Source organism: Anomalospiza imberbis, chromosome 11 (assembly GCF_031753505.1).
Source record: "Anomalospiza imberbis isolate Cuckoo-Finch-1a 21T00152 chromosome 11, ASM3175350v1, whole genome shotgun sequence".
NCBI lineage: Eukaryota > Metazoa > Chordata > Aves > Passeriformes > Viduidae > Anomalospiza > Anomalospiza imberbis.
Genome location: NC_089691.1, coordinates 18,282,793 through 18,305,287, shown reverse-complemented (window position 1 = coordinate 18,305,287; position 22,495 = coordinate 18,282,793). Strand labels below are relative to the sequence as shown.

Here is a 22,495-nt window from a genome sequence, read left to right as displayed (position 1 = left end):
AGGACTCTAATCTTGCGTGAGAGATTTTGTGTCCCATCATTATCGCGGATCCTGCATTGTCTTGAGCAAATTGCTTTCCTCTGTTCTTTGTAGAAAGGGCACTCCTACCTGCCAGGGATGCTATTTGTCCTCTCAGATTTTTCCCCAGAAGTCCTGTAGTTATTGCAGCCACATGAAAACACCTTTTTGCCCTGTGTTCTTATTAAAATTAACTCCTGGACAGGTGCTTAACATTTCCCACCTTGGCTTCACAGAGAGCGTTCATTTCTGTAGCTTCTTTGCATTCATATTCCAGATGTGAAAAATACCATGGGTTTCATATAGAGGCTATTTTTGCTAAACATGGGCTTTTCCCTTCTCTGAGGTTTCCCTGGACTGTGCATGATGTGACAGACCAGGCAGAACTTAGTCCACTGAGCTACTTGTAAGGGAACATGCAGGGAAGGCTGAGGTGACAGGCATTTGTGCTGCTGATCAGCCCTGGAAACCTGTTTGCTTTAATCAGTTTTTGGGGGTCACATTTTCTGGGACAGTGGCTATTTTAGTGTGAGTTGGATGCTGCCAGTAAGTCTCTATTTAATCATCAGTACATTTTCGTGGAGAAAGGAAAGCAAGTCAGATTCCTTCCCCTTGGGATGCTACATGTGTTGTTGTGGAGAGGGGGATTTTTAGCCTTTTTAAAATACAGAATGCTTGGTAGCCTGTTGGGAGATATGAGCTTGAGTTGCAGCACAGAGAAGCCACAAACACCTTTGTGTGTCTGAGCAGGGTCCCCAGCTGTGTTTGGGAGCTGCCAGGTGCAGAGGTGGTCACGGGGCAGCACCGGCTGGCGGGGCAGGCTCAAATCCTCTCTGCCAGCATAAAGCCCTTACCTGCCTTAGCAGCTTTAAGCACAACTAAAACCCACCCCAGCAAGCACAAACCAGCCTTTGTCAGTCACCTTCTCCTTAGCCTTTGTGTTTCTAGCTTGTGTATGTGGGAAACCTTTCCCAAGGTTTTACCTGTTGATTCACCTGCTCACTGGCACAGCGACTTCACCCCTAGCCCAGGCACTTCCCCAAGCTGATCCTTGCTCCAGGATGCTTTCCATCATCTGTCCCACCTGCCAGAAGAGAAGGGTTGTCCTACTTACCCAGAGCCCATTCATCTGGAGAAGGTTGTGAGCCAAAGCACTGCTGGGGTGTCCTGTTTCACTCTGAAATAACCCCAGATCCTCACGAGGGGAGGGGCTGTACAGTGTGAGAGTTGATTCTCTGAGCCCTTGGGTTGTGTGCCAGGGAACATTGTCTTGTCCATGGCAGGGAATGTTTAAAGCCTGTCCTAGAAATAACAGATTTGCAGAGACAGCTGATAGAAAAGGTGGCACGGGTCTTTTTTCTAAAAGCAGCAAGTCAGTATGAATTATTGGGGCTGTTAGGACTTGGGTAAATTCCTGGATGAGAATTTGGCATAGAAATCTTTACTCAAGGGTTCCCCTTTCCTACCAGAGAAAGGACTGAGGGCTGTATTTTGTTGTGGAGCTCTGGCACATAGTGCTGAGCCCCTCCTAATGCCTAGGATGGGACAACATGGCATTTCTAGGTGTCCTGATACTATTCCCAAAAAAAGCTTTTTGCAGGACCCTCCACATGCTGGGTTTATAGGCTACCTGTCTTAGATTTAATTATAGGGCAGTAAAACCAAGTGAAATTTTTATATAAATGAGATTAATAAGCAGCTGCAAAGCCAAAGACTTCTAGAATCAACATTTATCCTGTGTTTAGTTACCTGCATTACCACTGGCCTGGTTTTCTTTGGGGTATTGACATGAAGTTTTCCTTTGAGATATCAATGCCAGTTGCCACCAGTGAATCCCACAACACACTGATTCCTCAGTATGGTTAAGCAGCAATGAGACATGGCATCAAAGTCTATTTAATGGTGCAGCTAACTCTTATAAATCAAAAACTGGTCAAGTGAATGGTTTAAAGTCAGGGTTAAATGTGTGTCAGTCAATCTGCTCCATGCAAAGTTTTAAAGAAATTGGGGAAAACTGTTCCCAAACTCCCTGCAGAATACAATGGCATGTTGTGATTGATATGCTGGATGTACAGCCAGATACAGAAGCATCTCTGTGATTAAGCAGTTTAGGAGTAACTGAAAATACCAATTGCACAGTAATTAGCTGATAAACTATGGCATAGCAGTATAAACTTTTCATATGGGTCTTTTGGACAAAGTGCTTTTTAACCTCTGAAAGGTCATTTCCTCTGTGTGAAGTGAAAAATTGTTGCTGATGAAGCACAAGAAATCAGCTTTGTGCATGTGTCTGGCCCATGGTACCTGGGGTGGGAGAGGAAGTGGCTGACTTCTGTTTCCTCCAGTGCTAACGTAGTTGGTTTGGATAGTGAGCACCATGCTTCCTCTGCTACCACACCTTAACTTTCCATTATGAAAAATGCTGACAACAAATTGAGGTGCCTTTTTTCCTTTCTCTTTTCACAATGATGAAAAGCAGTGCTGGAGTGGTGAGGGAGAGCACAAAGCTGGGGCTGCGTTGTCAGGGCAGAGCTTTGTTCCACACCAGACAGAGTGATGCTCAGCAGAAGCATCTCAGGTGTTCTTACAGGTCAGGGCTTTGCAAAGGGAGCTTGAAAACCTTTTTAGAGGACACTGAATGTGTGTCTGTGTTCCTTCAAAGATTTCACTTGTGCGCTGGGGATTACTGGTTACCCTGGAAAAGCTTTGCTCTGGCTGCTTTCATCCAGCTGTTTTTCTTTTTGATCATCTGATCTAATGCAGTGATGCTGCTCATATGTCACCTGCAGAGCTTTGGCACTGCTGAAACTCCCATCATGTCCAAAGCTGGCATGGGGAGGTGTCCCAATGGCTGGGACTTAGGGGCACTGCTTCCTGACAGCTTAGAGTTAAACTTGGCTCTGCACACTTCCAACAGCAGCGTTCCAGAGCTCTCTGCCAGATACATTTCCATCTGAGCTCATGATACAGCGTTTTCTGTTTGAGAGAGTTGATTCAAACAAAAATATGATTTCTTTTTTATGGCTTCTCCCTCTTCCCTCACTGACAAACTTCACAACCAGACTGTGAACTTCATCTCATTTCCTTCGGGGTGTCATGGTGCCAGTTTCAAACAGTGCCTTCTATTCACAAATCACTTGGGCCTGTATAAATATTTTTCCTCTTCGATGTGACGCAGCCCACAAAATACGTTAGATTTCGAATGTCGCTGGCGCCACTTCTCAGAGGCAGCAAGCCCTGCACAAAGGTATCACTGTATGAGCTTGCCTGGATAAATCTCCATTCTGGCCTTTGCAGAGAGGCTGGCCAGCTTTCTCTGACTGGACACTAACTGTATGGAAAGGTAAATTAAAAGTGTTTCAGGCACGTGCTGGTTTTTCCAAGCTTCATTTTCGTCCTCCTGAGTGGCTGTCTCTCTGTCACCCCTTTTGCTGGCAGTGCTTTGTGATCTTGGATGGACTGTCCATGTGCTTAAAATAACACTGTGCTATCTTTGTCCCCTCATTTTCTGAAAATCAGGCCACCCCTTGTACAGTCTGCTTTGCTCTTAAAACCTCTGAGTCATAATTAGTGATTAGTAATTCTACTAATCTTCTGTACAGATGGAGGCCAGTTCATTCTCAGAGACTGCAAAGAGGATAAAGCCATCAGTGCTGGAATATATTAGCTTAAATACCCTCCCACACACAAATACACATGTACACTTTTTCCCACTAATTGATCTGTCATTCATTTAAACATGCAGCAGTGGTCTGCTGAGGAAGGAGATGGGGAGAACAAGTGTCATCAAAAAGCTGAGAAAAGTTTGAATGCGCTGGATTGAGCCATTAAAAGTCATCTTTGACAGTCCAGGCAATGCTAGGATTAAGACTCTGATGTTTCTGTTGCTTTTCCAGCTGATGTGGGGTAGGTGCTGTCCTGGGGATGGGTGCCTCAGGTGCATCTCCCTGCTGGCCATCAGGCACAGGAGTGTGGGGCCAGCAGAGCTGGGAATGCGGCTGGAGAAGTCACTGCACTTCCACCCATGGCACTGCTGGTGATGTGCTGCTTCCTGAGCATCCTGGCTTCACCTTTGGCTGGGCCAGTGGTTTCTGGGCAGGGAGATGTGGGCTGGGCAGAGGGTGTGAGGTTTGGAGCAGGGTGGTGTTTGTTAAGCCATAGTGAAAGTGGCAGTAATTCCTCTCTTGTGTCAAGCTCAGTGCATCTGTTCACCTTGCTGGGTGGGCTGGGGTGTGCTGCATTCCCTGTAGTGCCAGCCTTCAGTGAAGGGTCGTGGCACTGCTGTCCCCAAACTCAGCTCATTCGTGCCTCAGAGTTGCAGAATTTCCCTGTGCTCAACTCCAACAGCTTCCTGCCTCTTACAAGTGAGCTGTATTTCTTTTAAACTCTAATTTTTCTCAGTTAAAATAAGTTCCTGTACAGCTGAATTATTCAGCCCTTGTCTGTGTTTGTTTGGAAGCCACAGATCCTCTGAGGAGCTGTGCTCTCCCTCCTCCAGCTATTCCTGTCATTGTGGTTATCCCAGCAGGGCAGAAGCTGGCACCACCCAGGTAACCTTCACATCATTTCTCTAAGGAAACATGACTCACTGTCTATTTTCCATCTTATTTTTGGGGCTTTGGAGTCTGTTTTGGAGACAAATGCAAGTTTGTTGCTCTGAAATTCTCTCCCAGAACTGTCTCGCTGCCACCTCTTAGGTTGCTGGTGCAGTCTGGACCAGCTGGCTGGACCTGACCTGGCACCCTCCTGCCTGATGTGGGGCCAGCTTATGATTTTTTCATGAAACCTGTGATATTGAGCATGGAGTGGAAAGCTTTTGTGGTCTCATGACGATGATAACGTTGGCTTTTACAAAATAACTTTGGGAAAAAAGGCAACTCTTTTGTCTGCAGCTATTTAAGGGGTGGTTATTTGATCAAAGCTGGTTCTTCTGAATTAAACAAGGAGGGTGTAACACCTCTGGCACCTCACTGCATCCCGGGTGTCTGGGGTAGCTGCCCCCTGGAGGTGTCTGGATTGATGGTTATTTAGGGAGGGGAGGGGAGCAGGGCTGACTCACCCTGTGTGATGGGTGGACCAGGCAGTGCTGCTTCTCTCCCAGCGTTGTTGGGAAGGCTCTGTCCTTACACAGTGCTCTGCGGCTTCATGGAACCTGTTGTTGGCCTCAAACACCTGGCACAGAGCCTCCTGTTTGGGGGACTTCAGCTGGGCCAAGTGGCCTCAGGACCTCTGAGAAGAGGGAGCCACATCTCTGAGGTGTTGCTGTCCAAAGTTTGACCTGTTTTCATTCTGGGAAAAGCAAAGTAGTTTGTTCCAGGTGCTGAACTTAATTTTTTTTTTCCTATTAAAATAGATCCCTGGATTTTAAAAATTGGGTTGGGAGAGTCTTCATAGTTTGTCCTCTGTGTGCGTTGTGACTGCTCAGTTGAGAGCATAAATAACTGAATAGAGCATTCAGATTTTTGAAGTAACTGCATGTGTAAATTTGAGACTTTGTGCCTCTTGTGTACTTGCCTGAAGGTCAGCTTGGAACTCTGGAAGTTCCAGCTTCCTGGATTTGGGTGCACACTTCTTTGTTGTTCTGTTTTTTCCATTTTCAGTGAAAGCAGTGTCAGTAGTTTGAGTTTTCCTTTGAGGAGAGCTGTTTTTGTGCCTGTGTGATGCCTGTGCTCTGCCTGACACAGTTACACAGTTTGTGCTGCTGTGTCAGAGCCGGGGGTGTGTGAAGCCTTGTGGGTTGGTGTGCCAGTGGGGAAGGAATCAGGGAATCAAAGTAGAACTCAGCGTTTGGCACACAGAGAACAGCCTGCAAAGGAGCAGCAGAACAGCAGGTAGATGATTTACTCCTCTAGCAGCAGCAAAGTGCACTCCTGTGGAGCAGGATCAAGTTCACATTGATGGCCAAGGGTGTGAACTGTGTCCACACTCTCAGATCCCTCCCCAGAGTGCAGCACCCACATCGGAGCAGCAGACCAGTGCTTTGGAGAGCAGTTTGGAAGTCCAGTGGAATGCTGTACCTGGGGGTGTCTGTTGCAGGGAGGGACAGTGGAGGTATCAGTTTATGGGATGAAGGTGGCTGTGCTGAGCAGAGATCTCTGGTTATCTCTGTCCCTGTATCCCTTCAGATGGGTTGGTCCCTGCTGCCACAGGGCTCAGCCTTGCTCCAAGGGGTTCAGACTGGGGGTGGCTTGAAGTTTTACTGCTGTGCCAGCCTTTTACACAAAGGTCCCTCCTGTCCCTGGACAGGAGTGTGTGAGGTGATGGAGCTGGGAGGGGTGATGGCAGCTCCCAACGAGCACGGAGCTGCCAGCATGGGGGTCCTCAGCCACTGCAGTGGCACAGGGATCATGATCCCACACCAAGGTGTCTCACTGCCCCAGGACTGGCACCTGTGCTACGCCTTTGGTCAATAATTCCTGTTTGTTCATTCAGTTTTGTTTTATAATAAAGGGGTTAATATCACAGACAGGAAAAAAAAAAAAAAAAAAAAAAACAAAAAAAACCAAAAACCAGCCCACAATTGTAATGCTTTGCCATTTTTAACAATCCCGTTTCAACCCCTTGTGTCCCCTGACTCACTCTGGAAGGGCTTTTGTTTCTGAATCTGTAATCAAAGCAACAAACACGAAGGTCATTTCCTTCAGATTATATGGCTACGGAAGAAGTTCGGGATCGTGTCTCCCTTCTTCCCCCAGCTCAGATGTACAGAAAACATGAAGGCTTAGTGCATGCACGCCGGGAGTACTTCTTGGGTTTCTCACGTCCATTTAAACCAGCAGGCTGTGTAATGTGGAGGTAAGAGGCTGTATTTGAATTTCTGATGCTTAGCAGTGACAGATAACGTTATTTAGTGCTCTTGCAGTGTGTCCTGAGTTAAACATCATGCTCGGAGCTGTGAGCCCTGGAGAGCCAGAAAGCAGCACAGAGCAGAGAAAGTTTGGGGTGGGGTAGGTTGAAACCTTTCTGCTTGTTCTTCTCTTCTCCTTAGAGGATCAGTCCATAAAAATTTCTTTGTGTCTTTTGCACTCCATTGAGGAGATAAGGGGCTGTTTGTTTATCCCAACGTTTACAGCTGCTTTTTCCTGCCTTTGTTGTAAATGCTGCCTTGGCTCCTTCAGCAAAGGGCTAAATCCAAGCTGGATTCTGGTAACTTTACTGCAGTTGGAGCAAAGATCTCTAACTTCTGGTTAGAGAGAAACCTCTTTTCAGAGATTACCCTTATGGGCTGCTCTGAGATATGATTTAACCCAAACAAAGCACAGATTCATGAGTCCTGAGAAAAGGCGGTCGGCGCCTGGTACAGTAACTCCTTTCAGTATGCAACTATTAAATATCTCCTCATAAGGTCCCCTCCTCTCTCACCCCCTAAAAAACCCCTGGGAAGAAGCGGCCTGGAGATGCAGCAGTGCACACAGAGCTGGGGGGTAACGGCTGCTGAGAAAGAGCCTTTGATCCAAAGCACTTGTTTTGCTTTAAAAGTGAAATGTGGAACCATCTGGATCAGCCCCCTGAGTGCCTGGCAAGCTGCTGGCACTGGGAATGTTGGCTCCTCGCCTCCACAGAAACGCTGCTCACTGCCTGCTCCAGCCCTTACCCACTCTTGTGACTTCTCTTGCTTTATTTATTTGCTCTCTGCAATCTTTTTAAAGAGTTGCAGATTTAAAGGGCTTGTGCTTTAGCCTTCTTTTTAAATTATTTTTCATCTCCTTCTTACCTGATGTCAGTCCAAAGCTGGCATCTAGGTTTCCTGAGGGGCTGTTGCCAAGCATGAGTGACTGGAAAAGTCCAAGGGGGGGAAGCTGGGTGCAGGGACCTGCATGGGGCAGGAGAAGAAGAGACTCAAGATTACTTTAGAGAATGAGATGGTGCCTGGAGGGGATGGCAATTACTTGGTCAGGGCTTGCTCTGCATGTGTCTCCTGCTTTGGGAGCCTTCCCTCAAAAACCCAACTCAGGGGTGAGCAGGGAGGTGCTGGAGGGGACAGAGGAGCACCCTGTGAAAAGCCATCAGAAATGGGGGAGAGCTTCAGGGCTGGGAGAGGCAAAAAGGCATCAAGGGTGGGGTGTGGGTCTCCAGGGATATGAAACCAGTCTTCTATAAGGGTGTTTTTTCATCTTCTGTAACTATTGCTGTAACAGGGAAAGCTGAGTTTGTTCAAGTGAGTCAGGGATGGCTTCTGGGGTGAGGTAAAACTCAGGAGTTACCAGAAGCTCTCCACAGAATAAACCCTGAGATTCGTGTTGTGGAGACTTAAGCGAAGAAGCTGGAGCTTAACTGCTTTGCCTCCTGGCTGAGGAGCAAAGGTCAGGACAGGTCACAGGAGGGCAGGTGGCCAGTCCTGCCCCACTGTGGGCACTGCTTATTCAGGGACAGAGGACGCTGCTGTCTCCAGGCAGTGCTCCTTCATGGGCGGCCCCTGCACTTGTTGTGTCAGGTAGCATCAGGAAAGCACTCTGATCCCACAGGAGACCTTTTTTCCCTGCATTCCCAGGAGATTGCACTGGAACAAACCACCCCCGTGGGCTGTGTGCAGTAATGACCTGCCTGCAGTGTCTCAGCACTGCTGGTGATAAGTGTGTCTCCAGCAGACATGAATTTACTGCCTGTGTGCTGCCAAGGAAAGCAGATGTTGGATTTCATTGACTTGATATTTGTGGCAGATTTCTACTGATTGTTTCCTATTAATTTTCCAGATAGATAGTTTTGGTTTGTTTGTTTTTTTTTTGTTTTTTTTTTTTTTTTAATAGCATTAGCTGTAGAGTTGCCTGCCTGTTCTTTTCTCGCTGTTGTTTTAAATACACTGCAAAGTGGCAGGAATGGAAGGTCAGCACCCCTGGAATGGCATGACCTGTTCAGTTTTCAGCTTCAGACACCTTTAAGGTGAATACTCCTGCAATAAAGGTGCTGATCCTTCAAGAGAATAGCCAACCTCCCCCTCTCTATCAGAGGGACTCAGCACGTGCCATAACACTGCCAGAGAGATCCTGTGGCCTTTGGCAGTGCCAGGAGAGGTGAAATGCTGGCTGGGTGCTGCTTGGCAGCTGGGAAGTCTGGGGCCAGCAGAGCCAGACCTCAGCAGCAGTTCTTCCCTCTGCTTCCTGCAGTGGGGCTGGTGCTGCCTGTGCACTTGAGTGCTTTCATCCCCGTGCTGGTGCACAGTGCACAACCCCTGCACCCCCACGGGGAACGGAGCAAAGGCAAGTACAGGAAAAAGCCATCAGGAAACGCAGCCACACTGCAAGATTTCCTCATGGGGAGGAGAGGGGTGAGTTTTTTACATTGTACTCTCCTGGTTGGGAGCAAGAAGCTGCAGTTCTGCTGCTTATATTTTGCTCTTGGCAAAGGGCTTTAACTCCTGGCTGGGTTACTGGACTTATCATTTTGAGGAAGATTGAATTAATTTGTTTCCTGGATTTTAATTTTTCACTGTTCTTTGGTTTTGTTCAGTTTTTGGGGGTCTTATTACAGCATGCTCACATTATTTCAGAGGATTTTGGGAGAAGAGGATGAGATTTAGAGACCCACAACCTGCTCTGGTGAGTGGGATCTTTCTAGTGACCCCGAGAGACTGTGCCTGTCATCCTGTACAAGCCGTTGACAGAGTGAATGAAAGAGTCCCTTAGATCTGCCATCCCCTGCAATGAGGAATAATAGAATAAATGGGGAAAAGGAGGGTTGCATGGAAAGTCTGTTGGCAAAGCCACAGTGCCTGCAGTGAGGGAGAGCACTTGGGCTGTTCCTGTGCCAGACTTTTTCACTGGCTCAGCTGGTGGGGCTTACATGAAAGTCAGTTGATGCTCTGCAGGAGCCAGTTTTTTCATCCTATCTCCAGCTCCCATGGCTATTTTAGGAAGGTGCCATGCAACCCAGGCAGCCTCTCAGCCCCCTGTTCCAGGCACTGTGTTTTATCTCCAGCTCACTGCCAAACTTCAGCAGAGCCAACATTTCCATGTAGAGCATCATCAAAGGGACATCAAAGTGCAAAGCTGGCACTTTTCTCCAGCCTGTCTCATCTTAAAACATTTCTGTGCATGTCATTCAGTTATGGCTTCAAGTGTCTGTCCCTGCCTGGCTGGTCCTGAGAAAGAGAATATCCTGAGGCCTGGGAATTCTGCTGCACAGTCCCTGCAGTTGCTGTGGGTAAACATCTCGTGAGTGTGCAGAGCCCAGGTGGCCTCTGCAGCCCTTGGGAGGGATGGGGGTGGCACTTGGAGTCACCTGGTTGGTCCTACAGGATGGTTTGTCAGAGCACAGAGGATGAAAGATGGAGCCAGCCACTGTGGAGCGTCACTGGCTATTTAACATTAAACAGATACTGGCTTCTGTTAAAGGTTAATAGTGAGCTAACAAATGATTTAAGGCAAAACCCTGACCCTATTAAAATTCATGGCAAAATTAATTGACTACACTGGAGACAGGACTTCAGCCAAAGGCTTCTTTATGACTTGAAGATTAGGAAGGAGAGGCAGTATGTCTGGAGACATGGTCTGCCTCCATAAAGCTGGCGGGACCTCTGCCACCGCCCTCGAAGGGATCACTGCAGGTTTTTTGTGTCTGTGTGAGCCAGACTGTGGTGTTGTGGCAGGAACCCACTGGCTGCCCTGGCTGGTGTGAGCAGAGACTGGGGAAACACGAGATTTTGGACCCAGAGCTGACCCACTGGGCATTGCAGGAGGTATCAGCGAGTCCAGAGAGGAGGACTGCACTGCTCTGAGGCAAAGCAGCTGGTGGAGAGGCAGACAGGGGGGTGGGATGTGGCAGTGGGTTGGGGCAATGCTTCCCTTCCTCAGACCTTCACTCGTGGGAGAGTGGAGCATTTCCAGTCCTCATCCATCAGTTTCACCCTGAGCACCTCCCACCACGGGACACTGAGTGATGGCACCCACAGTGGTCAGGGCAGACCTGTGGCTTGCAGACAGGCTCCCCGGAATGTGCATCATGGTGTTTTTGGAGATCTGTGCAGATTGTTTAAAAGGCTTCCACAGCAATGCTGGTATAGCCCCAAAGTTCTGTCTGTTATTTTCCTGCTTATTCCTTCAAGTTCTGAGAGACTCCAAGTGCTGGAACATGATGAAGCTTTGCTCTCCCAACAGACACACCAGGAAACTCTGAGGTCATTTAAACCATTATAACTTATTCCCTCTTCCCCTCAGCTGCATGCAGGCCCCTTCCTTCCAGAAGGACAGGCAAAGGCTTTTATTTTCCTGAGATGTGCCTGGCTAGGGCAGCTCCTTATTGCAAGACATTCTTGCATGTGATTTCACATTTTGATCAGGCTGTGCACGTTCAGGGCCAGACATAAGCTGGCTGGTTGTACCAAAGTCAATGAAGCAGTGCTGATCTGAGGCAGCTGAGGAGCTGATCCTAAATGCCTTCAGAACCAAAGGAAAAAACCCACTTAAATACCAATGAAAATCTGAAGTGTAGGGGCTTCAGTATTAAGCTTTGAAATCTCTTACAGGCTTATGAGTTACAGAGGAGAAGTTTGGATTAAAAAACCAGAACCTTTACAAGAAATTACTGGTGATGCTTTAATGGGTGGTTAAGTGCAGCTCAGGTAGGGATTTGGACATGGAATCCTTTAAAGATCCAGGCTGGTGCTATAGGCTTGTGCACCTGGAAAGCAGAGCTGCTGCCTCTGTGCCACTGCCTAAAGCAGGATGGAAGCATTTTGGGATGCCCTCATGGCACAGGCTTTGTGAAGTCAGTGTGCAAAGGGCCAACATTGCCTTCTGGGAGAGGGAATTTTGCTTTTTGTTATCTGTATTATTTTCTTCAGTGCTCTGACTGCCTGAGCTGCTGTGGTGTGCCTGTTTCAGGAATAAATGAGCCAATTTTTATAATCTATGTACTAATGATGTGCCACAGTCCAATTTCTCACTTTTCAAACTGCAGGTTTAAGGCTGTGTGCTGGCCATTTATGTAGTGAAAATGGTTCCCCCTTCTCTCTCATCACTGGATGCATCAGTATAGGTGTTTTTTTCCTGCCTATAAAATATCTTTTGGAGCTATTCATCTGCCAGTGAAGTTTAATTTCACATAGTTACCCTGCCAGGAGCTCGTGGAAATGACATGCACAGTTCAGTGCATCTGGGACCAAATCCCTGGTGTCACACTGGGATATTTCCAGGAGCACCCAGGCCTGAACAAAAGGATTTATCTTGGGAGGAAGGAAAGAGGAGAACTGGGGGGAGAGGTTTGCTCCTTCCAAAAGACTTCTCATGGAATTCAGAGCACTAAAGGTGTGAAGCCTTGCTGGATGGGGATGATTTTAAAGCTTCTGCTGATGAGTATTGAGGTGGCTGCAGGAGCCTGGCTCAGCCACCCTGTCCCTGGGCAGGTTGCACTTAGTGGTGCAGTGTGTCTGCACACATGGGCTGCTGAGCCCAGACCGTGGCACATCCCCAGTGAGCAGCTGGGATGCAGGCACAGGGCTCTGAGCCTGTCACTGGCAGACACAGCTCCCAGTTTTGTCTCAATTATGTGCAGCTAACGTGTAATCCTCTCTTCTTTGGCCAGAGAGTTTGTAGGGTTTGGGGTTTGTTGGCTCTTTTGTTTTTTTAATTTTATTTTCTTTCTGTAGATCTTAAAAAAAAAAAAAAAGGCTTAAAAATAAAAGTCAGTGACAGGCCAAGTGACTTTGTAACTTGCCCAGTTCTGAGATGGAGAAATTTGACCTGGAGAGAATACAACACGTTGGGGTTTGCTCCTAACCCAGACCCATCACAATTCTCTATTCCTAAGCTTCCCTTCAGGAGATATGTTATTCTGACAGCTTTTGGTTTTTTTTTTTTTTGGGGGGAGGGCTTAATGGTGGGGTTTTTTTTGGTGGGTTTTTTTTTTTTAATTTCCTGTTTACACCCTGTCTAATTACTCTTTTTCTTATTTTTTCCCTAACGGGATGACACATGTGGATGTCTAAAAATATTGCATGTAACAACCAGCTTTGCATAAGGAGGATGTTTCTGTCCAAGAGAAATAGCATAAATATCCTGCATGTGCTTTTTTTTCCCAAATAAACATTCAGGCTCAGGATATTGTAGGGAATTGGTCTAAGTAGCCAAGAAGTAGGGTTTTTTCTCTGCCTTGCTGATTTTATTTTTAAAGGATGGATGTTCTGGAAAATCTGCTTTGATGATTTTAGGTGGAGAATTTGTCATTTTTTTGTGACAAAAAGGGAGGATAACATGTTGTTTCCTCCCAGCTAATGAAACCTTTATGATAATGCTAATTTTCTATGTAGAGCTACAATCTCACCATATGCTTTAATTTCCACACATGGATATTCTGAGAATTGTTTGTTTCCCTTCATGATCTGCCTTTTTTAACTGAAGATTTGGGTAAATCAGATTCTTGCTGACAGCCTGTAAATTAGGAGAACGGCAGTATTTTGATGTAACTGTATTTCTGCAGTGGAAAGTGTTTGTTTCCTTTCAATCCTCTCAGTTTTTGAGGTTTTGCTGCTTACTTGTGCACAGAGAATACAAGTGAATTTGGGATGCTGGATTTTTATTGTTTCCCAGTCTCTCAGTATGGTTTTACCAAAAATAGGGCTGTGTACTCTCTCTCTCTCCTAATTTCCTGTTGGGAATGAGATGAGACACAGAGATGCTTTATGAATTTTCTGCTGCTACTTCTTTTACTGGATAATAGCTCAAATATTAGCAGGCTTTTAAAAATAACGGCTAAGATGACCAACTTGGGGGCATGTTGCAGAAATTGTTCATTTGTACAGACAATGCCAAATCAATGAGAATAAGCTGAAAACAGATGTGTGTGTGTATAAATATCTCAAGACTGTTCACACCAGCTCTTGACTGAGGCAGACAGCTGTGCTCATCTCGTGATGGATTGGTCCAACACATAGAAAATCAATTATATTGTTCAGATTAGCAGGGCGTCCTGAATTAAAGATGAAAGAAAACGTATCAGCAAGGGCTCCAGGGCTTTGGGTCTTTGAGGAGCCTGGTGCCCTGGGAGTTGGGACACAGCACAAGTCCCTTCCCACAGCCTGAGGAAACAGACCTGCAAGCGGATGTGCTGTGGGGAATAAATCAAATAAATCACACCAGTGTCATTGGGGGAGTTAAAAAGGAGTCCTTTGCTCTGGCTCCAGGAGCTCAGAGTCTCCAGCTGCTGAGCTGGAGGCACCTTTCCCTGGCCAAAATCCATTGATGAAAGTGATGGAAGCCTCTTTATGAAGCTCTCCAGCTTTTCTCCATGCAAGAGAATGGGACCAGGTTATTGGTACCTGTGACTGTGCTGTGCCACAGTCATGTCACTCCTGGGGATGGACACTCCGAAGCTGATGAGGCGAGTGTGCAGCTGCAATAGCTTCCAAAGCTTTTGGTTCTACCTCCTGTACAGAAGAGGGCTGTGAAGTGTGAGTGTTCCCTGTGCCTCAGAGCCCTGTCTGCACAGGGAGGCAGCTGGATGCGAGGAGAGAATTGCCTCCTGGAGATGACCTCTCTGGTGGGCGACATTCCTGATGTAGGATGGGCTTGTGCTTCCCTGTGGTAGTAATTTGGAGTGATTTTCATCTGATTGTAAGAAAAGGGTGAGCCAAGTGATGTGCTCTCTGCCCCATCAGGAATGGGGTGGGGATACTTGGAGTGAGCTCCTGCACAGCTGCAGGAACCAGGGTGCTGGGGCTGAAGCTTTGGGTGTGCAGGAGGAGGAGAGGGGCTCGGACTGTCCAGGCTTTGTTTTGGGATTGGAGCCTACAGATGCAAAGCTGATGGTCACACCAGCAGATCTGTGTTCCTTGAGCAGGCTGTGGTGCCACACTGTGAGTATCCCTGTGTCTCATCCTGGCTGGAGGAGGTGTCTTAGCAGGAACTAGCCCTCAGGTGTTCAGGAATGGGCTGGGAGTGGGGGGCAGAGGGGTGCAAGCAGCTCTTCTTGGAGCTACAGCCACAGGCATTTCATGGCTCTGGACATTGCTGTCCTGTGGCTTTGTCCGTGGGATGAAGTGTTCCTGGGGTGACACGAGCCTGGGATGCAGCTGGGGGCTGCCAGGTTTGTCACAGCAAAGGCATTTCACAGTGCTTTGTCACTGGGCACCTTGGCATCTTCTGCAGCTTTCTGACTGAGCTTTCCAGCACTCTGGGAAGTGGATGTGTGATTTCTGAGGAAAGATTCCTGGTGTCTCAGGTTTTAAATGTTGTGTCTCTATTTGTAAATGAGACTTCTAAGCTGTTTCCTTATGTTGTCTCATCATTAAAATCGGGGATAATTATCTCTTGCCTATCTTCAGGGCTGTTATGAGTTTTATTTACTTTTAAGGTGCTTTGCGGTTACCTTAGATAGCTGAATTGAAGCATGGATGATGCTTGATACTTCTTTTATGTTTTAAGCCTTCCAGATACTTTTCTTTCTCAGCACGAGGCTTTGTGGATGTGTTTGCTCTAACAGAAACCTTTTTAACGTAACAACAGATCACCGAGGCAATTAAAACAGTCCGAAGTGATTGATGTGATTTCACTGGGTGAAAGCTAAAGCAGCTCACAATTAAATAATGGCAACCCTCGTGCTATCTCAGAGCAACAAATGGGGAATGAGTTAAAAACACTGTTGGATCCGACACTTCGCAGCATGGGCAGATTGGTAACAGTGTGTCAGAGCCAGAAATACGCTCCACCTTCAAGGGTGCGCTGATGAAATGATTAATTGATGGTAATGGGCAACTTAGTTATGAGCCTGCCGTGGCAGCCCTTCAGCTCTTAGGAGCAAATAGACCTGGGAGTGGATCATAATAAGGGCTCTGGGTGCTGCACTTGGGCAGCAGAGAAATCTCAGGGAGCGCGCCCCAAGCTGGAGTTGGGGTGTGCAGCTCTGCTTCCAGAACCCGAGGGATGAATTGCTGGAGCTGGTACCTTGCTGGGAGTGCAGGGCCCGGGGGATGATGCTCTGCAGGGTGCAGCACCAAGGGATGCAGCTGTGAGATCGCTGCTATCTCCGGGGCGGAGCAGCCTTGTGCTCTGAACTGCTGCGTGCGCCGTGTGCCACTGCTCATCTGGCACTTCTGTACAAATTGCCGTTCGTAGCAGTAAGACCGAGGAAGGAAGGGATTTCTGTCCTCTAGAGTCGCTCTGCAAACGGTCCTTGTACGGGTGCTGCTGTTCTGCTGGGCGGTGTGATGCCCAGCAGTGCCGAAAGTTGCCGGTGCTGGGGCACAGATGCTGCAGCCCAGTTTTCCGGGACGCTTCGGGCAGTTGTGCCTGCAGAAGCTCATCTCTGACCTGCTTGCAGAGCTCCTCAGGAGGGCACTCCCTCTCGGCCTTCGGTCAAGATGAGCTCAATTAGTTGGGACAATGGAGCTTTGTTGATTTGGGCTCGGGGCAGAAGGGCTGGCCGGTGACAGAGGCGGCTGTGTCTCGGCAGCCCTGGCTGTGCAAACGGGGGCAGAGCTGCGGCTGTCCTGCAATCACGTAGAAATTGTGTTTATTTTCAAGTCTCTGCAAGGCCTGGGTGTGCAGCGTGCACAGGGGCAGGAGGTGATGAGAAGGGCCGATGGCACTACAGCTCAGCACTGTCCTTGTCCCTATCCCTGCGGAGCCAGAGGGATGTGAAAGGGGAAACCATCGCGTGTCACTCTTTAATCCCTCTGGGAGCCCCTGTCTAAGCAAACCACCCCGGCCTCTGCTCACAGCTCACAATTTATAGTCGGCTGGAAGCTTGTGCTGTCAGGAAAATGAGTTACCTTGAGGCTGGGAGAACAAATACGAAAGCCAGGTTTCCTTCACCAGCTCTCACCCAGAGAGTGTTGCAAAGCTGGTCCTCACTGGAGCTGCTGAAAGGCCCAGAATTAGAACAGATATTAAATAATGTAAAAGCTTTCATTGAAATGTATTAGATTTCAAAGGGCAGGTACTAAAAGGGCATAATGGGCAGCTATTTCTGAATTGCTCGCCTCCTAAAGAGAGGAAGAGATTTAGTTTGCAGGAGATAAATGTGACATGAAAGAAGTGGTTCAGATATAGCATCAGAGGTTGCAAAGCTCATCCCATTCTTAGTGATGCAGTTCAAGCACCTTCTTGATGCATGCAGCTCCTATGTAAGAATCCCCTGGAGGTGATGACTTTCAGTAGCTGCCCAAGTGAAAATCTCACCGTGCTGGTGGAGATTCCATCTGTTCTAGACACAGGTCAATGGACCAGGTCTGGGCTGACCCATCTGCAGGGAGGGTTGGATGGATCTGGGTTTCCTGGGTCGCTGGTCATCTCCTCCTCACCAGAGCAAAAGCCCAAGGCTGTGGCACTGGCCAGGCTGGTTCATCCTCACATTTCATTCTCACAGCATTTACGGGTTTTTTTATCTGATCCTGAGTGCTGCTAAGCACCCTTAATTCCAGCTTGGAGTTGACAGGAACTGCGAGTGCTGAGGCAGCTCCCCAGATGGAGTCCTTGGAGAAGGACTCTCAGCTCTGGTGCAGAGTCAATTCCCTTATCCATCAAAATCAGACACTTGCTTCACACTGCCCTTGTCCCCAAGCCTCACACGCTCTGGTGCAAGCCAGGAATGCTGCCCTTCCTGACAGGGCTGTGCTGCTGTCTTTGCAGATGACCGAGGGCCGGCACTGCCAGGTGCATCTCCTCGATGACAGGAACTTGGAGCTGCTGGTTCAGGTACAGACCTCACTCTTTTGGGGACTGGCAGCAATGCCAGATTTCTTTGCTTGTTTTCTTTTGGGGGCTGAAGTGAGTTAGTTATGCTAGAAAACCTTACAGGAGTGGAATAAGCTGCTGAGGCAATGTGTGCTTCTCCTGACACCTGGATTAGCTGAAGGATTTCCCCGTGCATCGTGGGCAAAATATCTGCCATCAGTTCTGCATTCACTTTTTGCTTTCACCAAAAGGATATTCAACACACCCCTCGTGGTGGTGTTTTTTGTCATTTAGATGGGAAGAAAACTCTGTGGTTTGGAGGATGTTTTTTCCCCATAACAGAACTCAAAGCACAAGATCCTCCACAACACAGTATTTTCTTAATTGAATAGTCCTTCCTGCTGTAAGTGCAGGAAAGCCTGGGATGCTGCCTTCTCCCCCAGGAAGAGGAAAGCATCACTCAGTCTGTGCCCTTCAGCTTAATGTCATAGATTAAGCACAGAATTGCTCCACACATCCCAGACAGCTCCATTGAGACACCCTGAGTCTGATATGCCACTTCTGTATTCAGTTGTACAACAGGGTTTTAGCATGGCCATGTGTACTTAAATGTCAGTATTTGCACAGAAAAAAATGTAATTTTTATTAAAAGCCTGGACTGAAATGAATAAAATTATTTTTATTCTTTCAATAGCCCAAACTTTTGTCTCGGGAGTTACTGGATCTGGTGGCCTCACACTTCAACCTGAAAGAAAAGGAATATTTTGGGATAACATTTATCGATGACACGTGAGTGTGTTTATTTAGTTTAAACAGCTGTGTCATTATTGCAATGTAAAACCTTATCTCTGATACCATGGCAGCTTGGCATGATGGAAAAATGACTTTTTCTTTCAAAGAAAGAGCTTCCTACCTTTTTCTTGTGCTGCTTGGCTGGGGAGAGGGGAAGGCACAAAACAGAAAATATTTGGAAAATATCTTCTGGGCACAAACCAGATAATCCTTGTAAAATATTTTTCTGATGATTTCACATTTCATATTTGTCTCACACAGTGAAAAACTGATTCAGTGATAATTTCCCATGTGAACACCCTCAGCTTTCCTCCTCTGCACTTTTAGTAACAACAGAAAGGTTTTGCATTTATTTCCAAAATGAATTGCTCCCACTGCTTTGCACCTGAATCTCAAATATATTATTGAGCCTTTTAACCCCAAATTTCCCGAGCAGAGTGAGCTGTAAGGTTAGTCCTGCCCAGGAACCACTTTCTTCTCTCTGAGCCTGGTTGTGATGCTCTGCCCAGGCTCTGGAGCTCTGTGGGAGATCTGTTCATAGCATGAACCCAGAGTCAGCTGGGTTAATTAATTGCAATGGCTCATCTCTCAGCAGGGCAGTGAAATGCTTCCCCACATCTGCTGGCTGCAGGGCCAGTGTCTGCAGAGGAGTTACCTTCAGCTCCCCTAAAAAAGCTGGAGCAGAGGTGCTTAGGGCAGTGGGGACGTGGAGCTGTGCACTAATACAGCCCCTAGATAAATCTCTTGTCTAGTGGGAATAACACTGGTTCCTGCTGCTCTCCATTGCCATTTTTTATGCAGCCCTGGATGGAAGCCTCCACCTACAAATCCCGTCAGAGCCGTGTTTGGGGCCACCCTGCTGAGGCACCTCCCACGTGCAGGAGCAGGACTGGCCCTGGGGACACCCTGGAATTCATGGAGCTGATGGGAGCTGCTCCTTCTGGGGCCCTGATCCCAGCACTGTGTTATTTTTACCAGCCACTCACATCTTGGGCTATCCCTGGAATATTTTTGCCACATCCTTGTCCTTTCACTTGCTGGAAAATACTTTCCCCCAGGTCTTCTGTAAATCCCTTGAGGATACCCGTTTGTACTCGGTTTATTTTTTTCCCCCAGAAGAGCTGCCATGAAATTCCTCTGGATTTTTTTGGTTGCTGGCACTGAGTCACTGTGAGGTTTAAAGTGCTGCCAGGGGATTATCTGAAAGCTATTGGCTTCCCCAGAAACTCCAGTGGGATTCCAGGGCCTGCCCTGGTGTATGCACAGGGCTGGGTGATGGAGGGAGTGTGTGGCCTCTGGAGGGCACCCATGGCTCAGCCTTGCAGGGTTAAGGGTTGGGTTAGGTAAAAAAAAATGAAGTCATTTGATGAGATGTTTGCCTGCCTTGGAGCTGAGTCTTGAACTTTTTAAAGTAACACTTGGAGTAAACAGGGGCACTGAAAAGAACCGATTTCTGTATTTTCCATCCCAGTTTTTAACCTTGTCCCCAACCTGTTTCCATAGAGGTCAGAGTGTCTGGCTGCAGCTGGATCACCGGGTCCTGGACCATGACTTGCCCAAGAAACCAGGGCCAGCAACTTTGTACTTTGCCGTTAGGTGAGTAATTGTTTCCACCAAGCAAACATTACCACTTGGGTTTATTTATCACCAGGGGGTTTTGTTTAAAGGAACTGATTACAGATTTGATAAAGGAAATAAATGTCAAAGCAATGTGTTATTTTTAGAAGGAGATTAGACCCTGGCTAAGTGCTGCTCTCTTTTATATTTAACTATGAAATAAAGTAGGTTGGAACCTACTACTAGGACATTATTCCTAGGGTGGGTTTGGAGTTTTTTTCTGTTTAAAACCTCATATTTTAAATATCTTCTTTCCCTGACTTGTCTTTGAGTGTGCTAAATTGCAATACAGTTTATTCAAACAATTTTACTTACTTTTTTCCTTCTATTTACTTAAGGGCTGTCTGTACTTTAAAGGGATTGCTGATGGCTGTTTTGCTCACAGCTTAACCAGTCCCCAGGAAAGAATAAAATCCCTGGCAAAATGATGATTTTGGCCAATGTAATTGCATTACTTTAGGGCTGTTGCTGGCAAAGCTCTGCTGGTTAAGGGCCTGAAAAAAACCCACATCCTACGAAACAGAGCTGCGCTGGCAGAAAAGATCAAGCATCATATTCTTAATATTGTTGGAGTTTTTGTTTTCCTTGCAGTCTGTGAGGGAACGTGAGAGCAGGCTGACCTCATTTGCTTTTCAGATCTGGGTAAATTTATGCCTGGTGTGCTTAATTATTTGAAGCACTTCCAAGGCAGAGCCTCTTGTGTAGCTGGGTCAGTTGGCACTGGTGCCTCCCCATGTCCCCCGCTGGTCACCAGGGGAATGGGACAAACAAGTGGCACTTTGTTCTGGCTGAATACGTGCTGGTGTGTGATGGTGTCCAGAGCTCCTCTTCCACACTTAGCAGAAAGAAAGCTCCATTTATAATGGGGTGATGGGCTCTTCACTGTATTTACAATGTTTGATCAGGATCTGCGAGGCCAAAACCTATGGCTGCCCAAGAAAGCTGTGAAAGCAATCCTATAACTTGAGCATTCTTTTGGTTGGAATTTATGCTGTTTGCTCGTGGTGTTCATTTTGGCCCTCTCTGTTGCAAGATGGTCCTCAACAGGACAGGGTGTGCGGAGACTTGGGCAGGAGTTGATGTGTGAGGAGTGGGCTTGGAAAGATCAACTTTCAGAAGGGAATTTTAAGCCTGACTACTGTGGGGTCATGAGATCCAAAACAGGTAACCAAGGAGGTGGGCAGTGAGATGCGGAGCAGGAGGAGGGAGATACAGAAATAATTAGCACTACAGAAACTGCCTGATCCATAGAAAATAGGTATTCCAGCAGAACAGCCACTTCAAAACCTGCAGTTTCCAGTTGCATTACTGGAAATTGAGGAATCTCCAGATTGATGGTTTTTCTTCATCTCTTCTCATCCCTGAGCTTTTGCTGTTCAATAAGGAAACATGTGATAATCCTTTGAGATTTTAATTATCGCCAGCTGGCATAAACTCAGTCCAGTCACAGAGGTTTTTTGGATGGTACTCTCAGCTGAAGGGCTCTATGATGCAGATTGAGGACTTTCAGAAATAGCATTTTTGTTTCAAGAATGCTGACAGCATTGGAAGTAGAAGCAGAATGTGCACTTCATGGTGTTCCCAAATGTGCCTGCCATGCCCTGAACATCCTTATCTCTGTGGTTCAGTGTTCCCCATCTGTACTGGGGTGATAAGAAGGTACAGCTTGTACCACGGAGGAAATAGAGCACAGAGACACAGCTGGGATTGGGGCAGTGCCCCCCTGTGCCCTCACCCTGAATCCATAGATCCTACAGCTTCCTGCTTTCTACCAGGAGTGACTGGGAGCTGCCTCTCTTCAGAACCAGAACTGTCCTGCTTCTGAGGGTAAGTCAGCCACACCTGACCCTGGCTGAAAGAAACTGGAAGTGCAAATGAGGTCATTAGCTGAGGAAAATCACTTCAGGGTGCAGTGAAGGCTTTAGCAGGCTGAGGAAGGTCCACTCTGGGAAGGGCTGGTCTGGCAGGAGGCTGGGAAAGGATGAAGAGTGTGGGTCCTGCCCTCTGCTCTGCATTTCTGAAGAGAAACACTCAAGGGTATTTAAAGTAAAATTTAGGAAAGCTGTTGGGGGAAAAAAAAATATCAGGTGAGATCAAGAGAAGGGGGAAATACCTGTGGCTCATAGAGTTCATGAGGAAAGGTGAGTCATGGAAATGTATAACAGCTTTTCAAATGTCTGGGGCAGGCTGCTGGGCTGCCCCTTGGACAGGCTGCATGCCTGTGAAATGGGTAAATTATCTGCAGAGGCGTTCTGGAGAGTGCTTTGAAATTAATTCGATGGAACACACTGTAGGAATGTGAAATATTAAAGCAGTTACTATTTAATGTATCACTTTCCTGAAGTCACAGCATAAACACTGCAAACATTCCTAACACATGTGGCAGGTCCCAGCTTTACTGCTCCCTGCCACGTGCTCTGTGCTGCTGCTGGGGACTTCTTCAAATGTCCTACAAATCATCC

At 47.2% G+C, this 22,495-nt stretch overlaps 1 protein-coding gene across 7 annotated transcripts in view; it reads left to right on the top strand.

Annotated features, from left to right (window-relative positions):
• Positions 1-22,495, top strand: part of FRMD4B (FERM domain containing 4B) — a 132,157-nt gene that overhangs the window by 56,186 nt on the left and 53,476 nt on the right. For 4 of the 7 annotated variants that reach the window (XM_068202224.1, XM_068202227.1, XM_068202228.1 and 1 more), the window contains exons 2-4: positions 17,580-17,645; positions 18,319-18,413; positions 19,920-20,012. In XM_068202224.1, coding sequence (XP_068058325.1) covers positions 17,580-17,645; positions 18,319-18,413; positions 19,920-20,012 — 254 coding nt within the window. Of the gene's footprint in view, positions 1-6,642; positions 6,814-17,579; positions 17,646-18,318; positions 18,414-19,809; positions 19,828-19,919; positions 20,013-22,495 lie in introns of those variants that run through there. The other 3 variants (XM_068202231.1, XM_068202230.1, XM_068202225.1) reach the window with 2 other exon arrangements.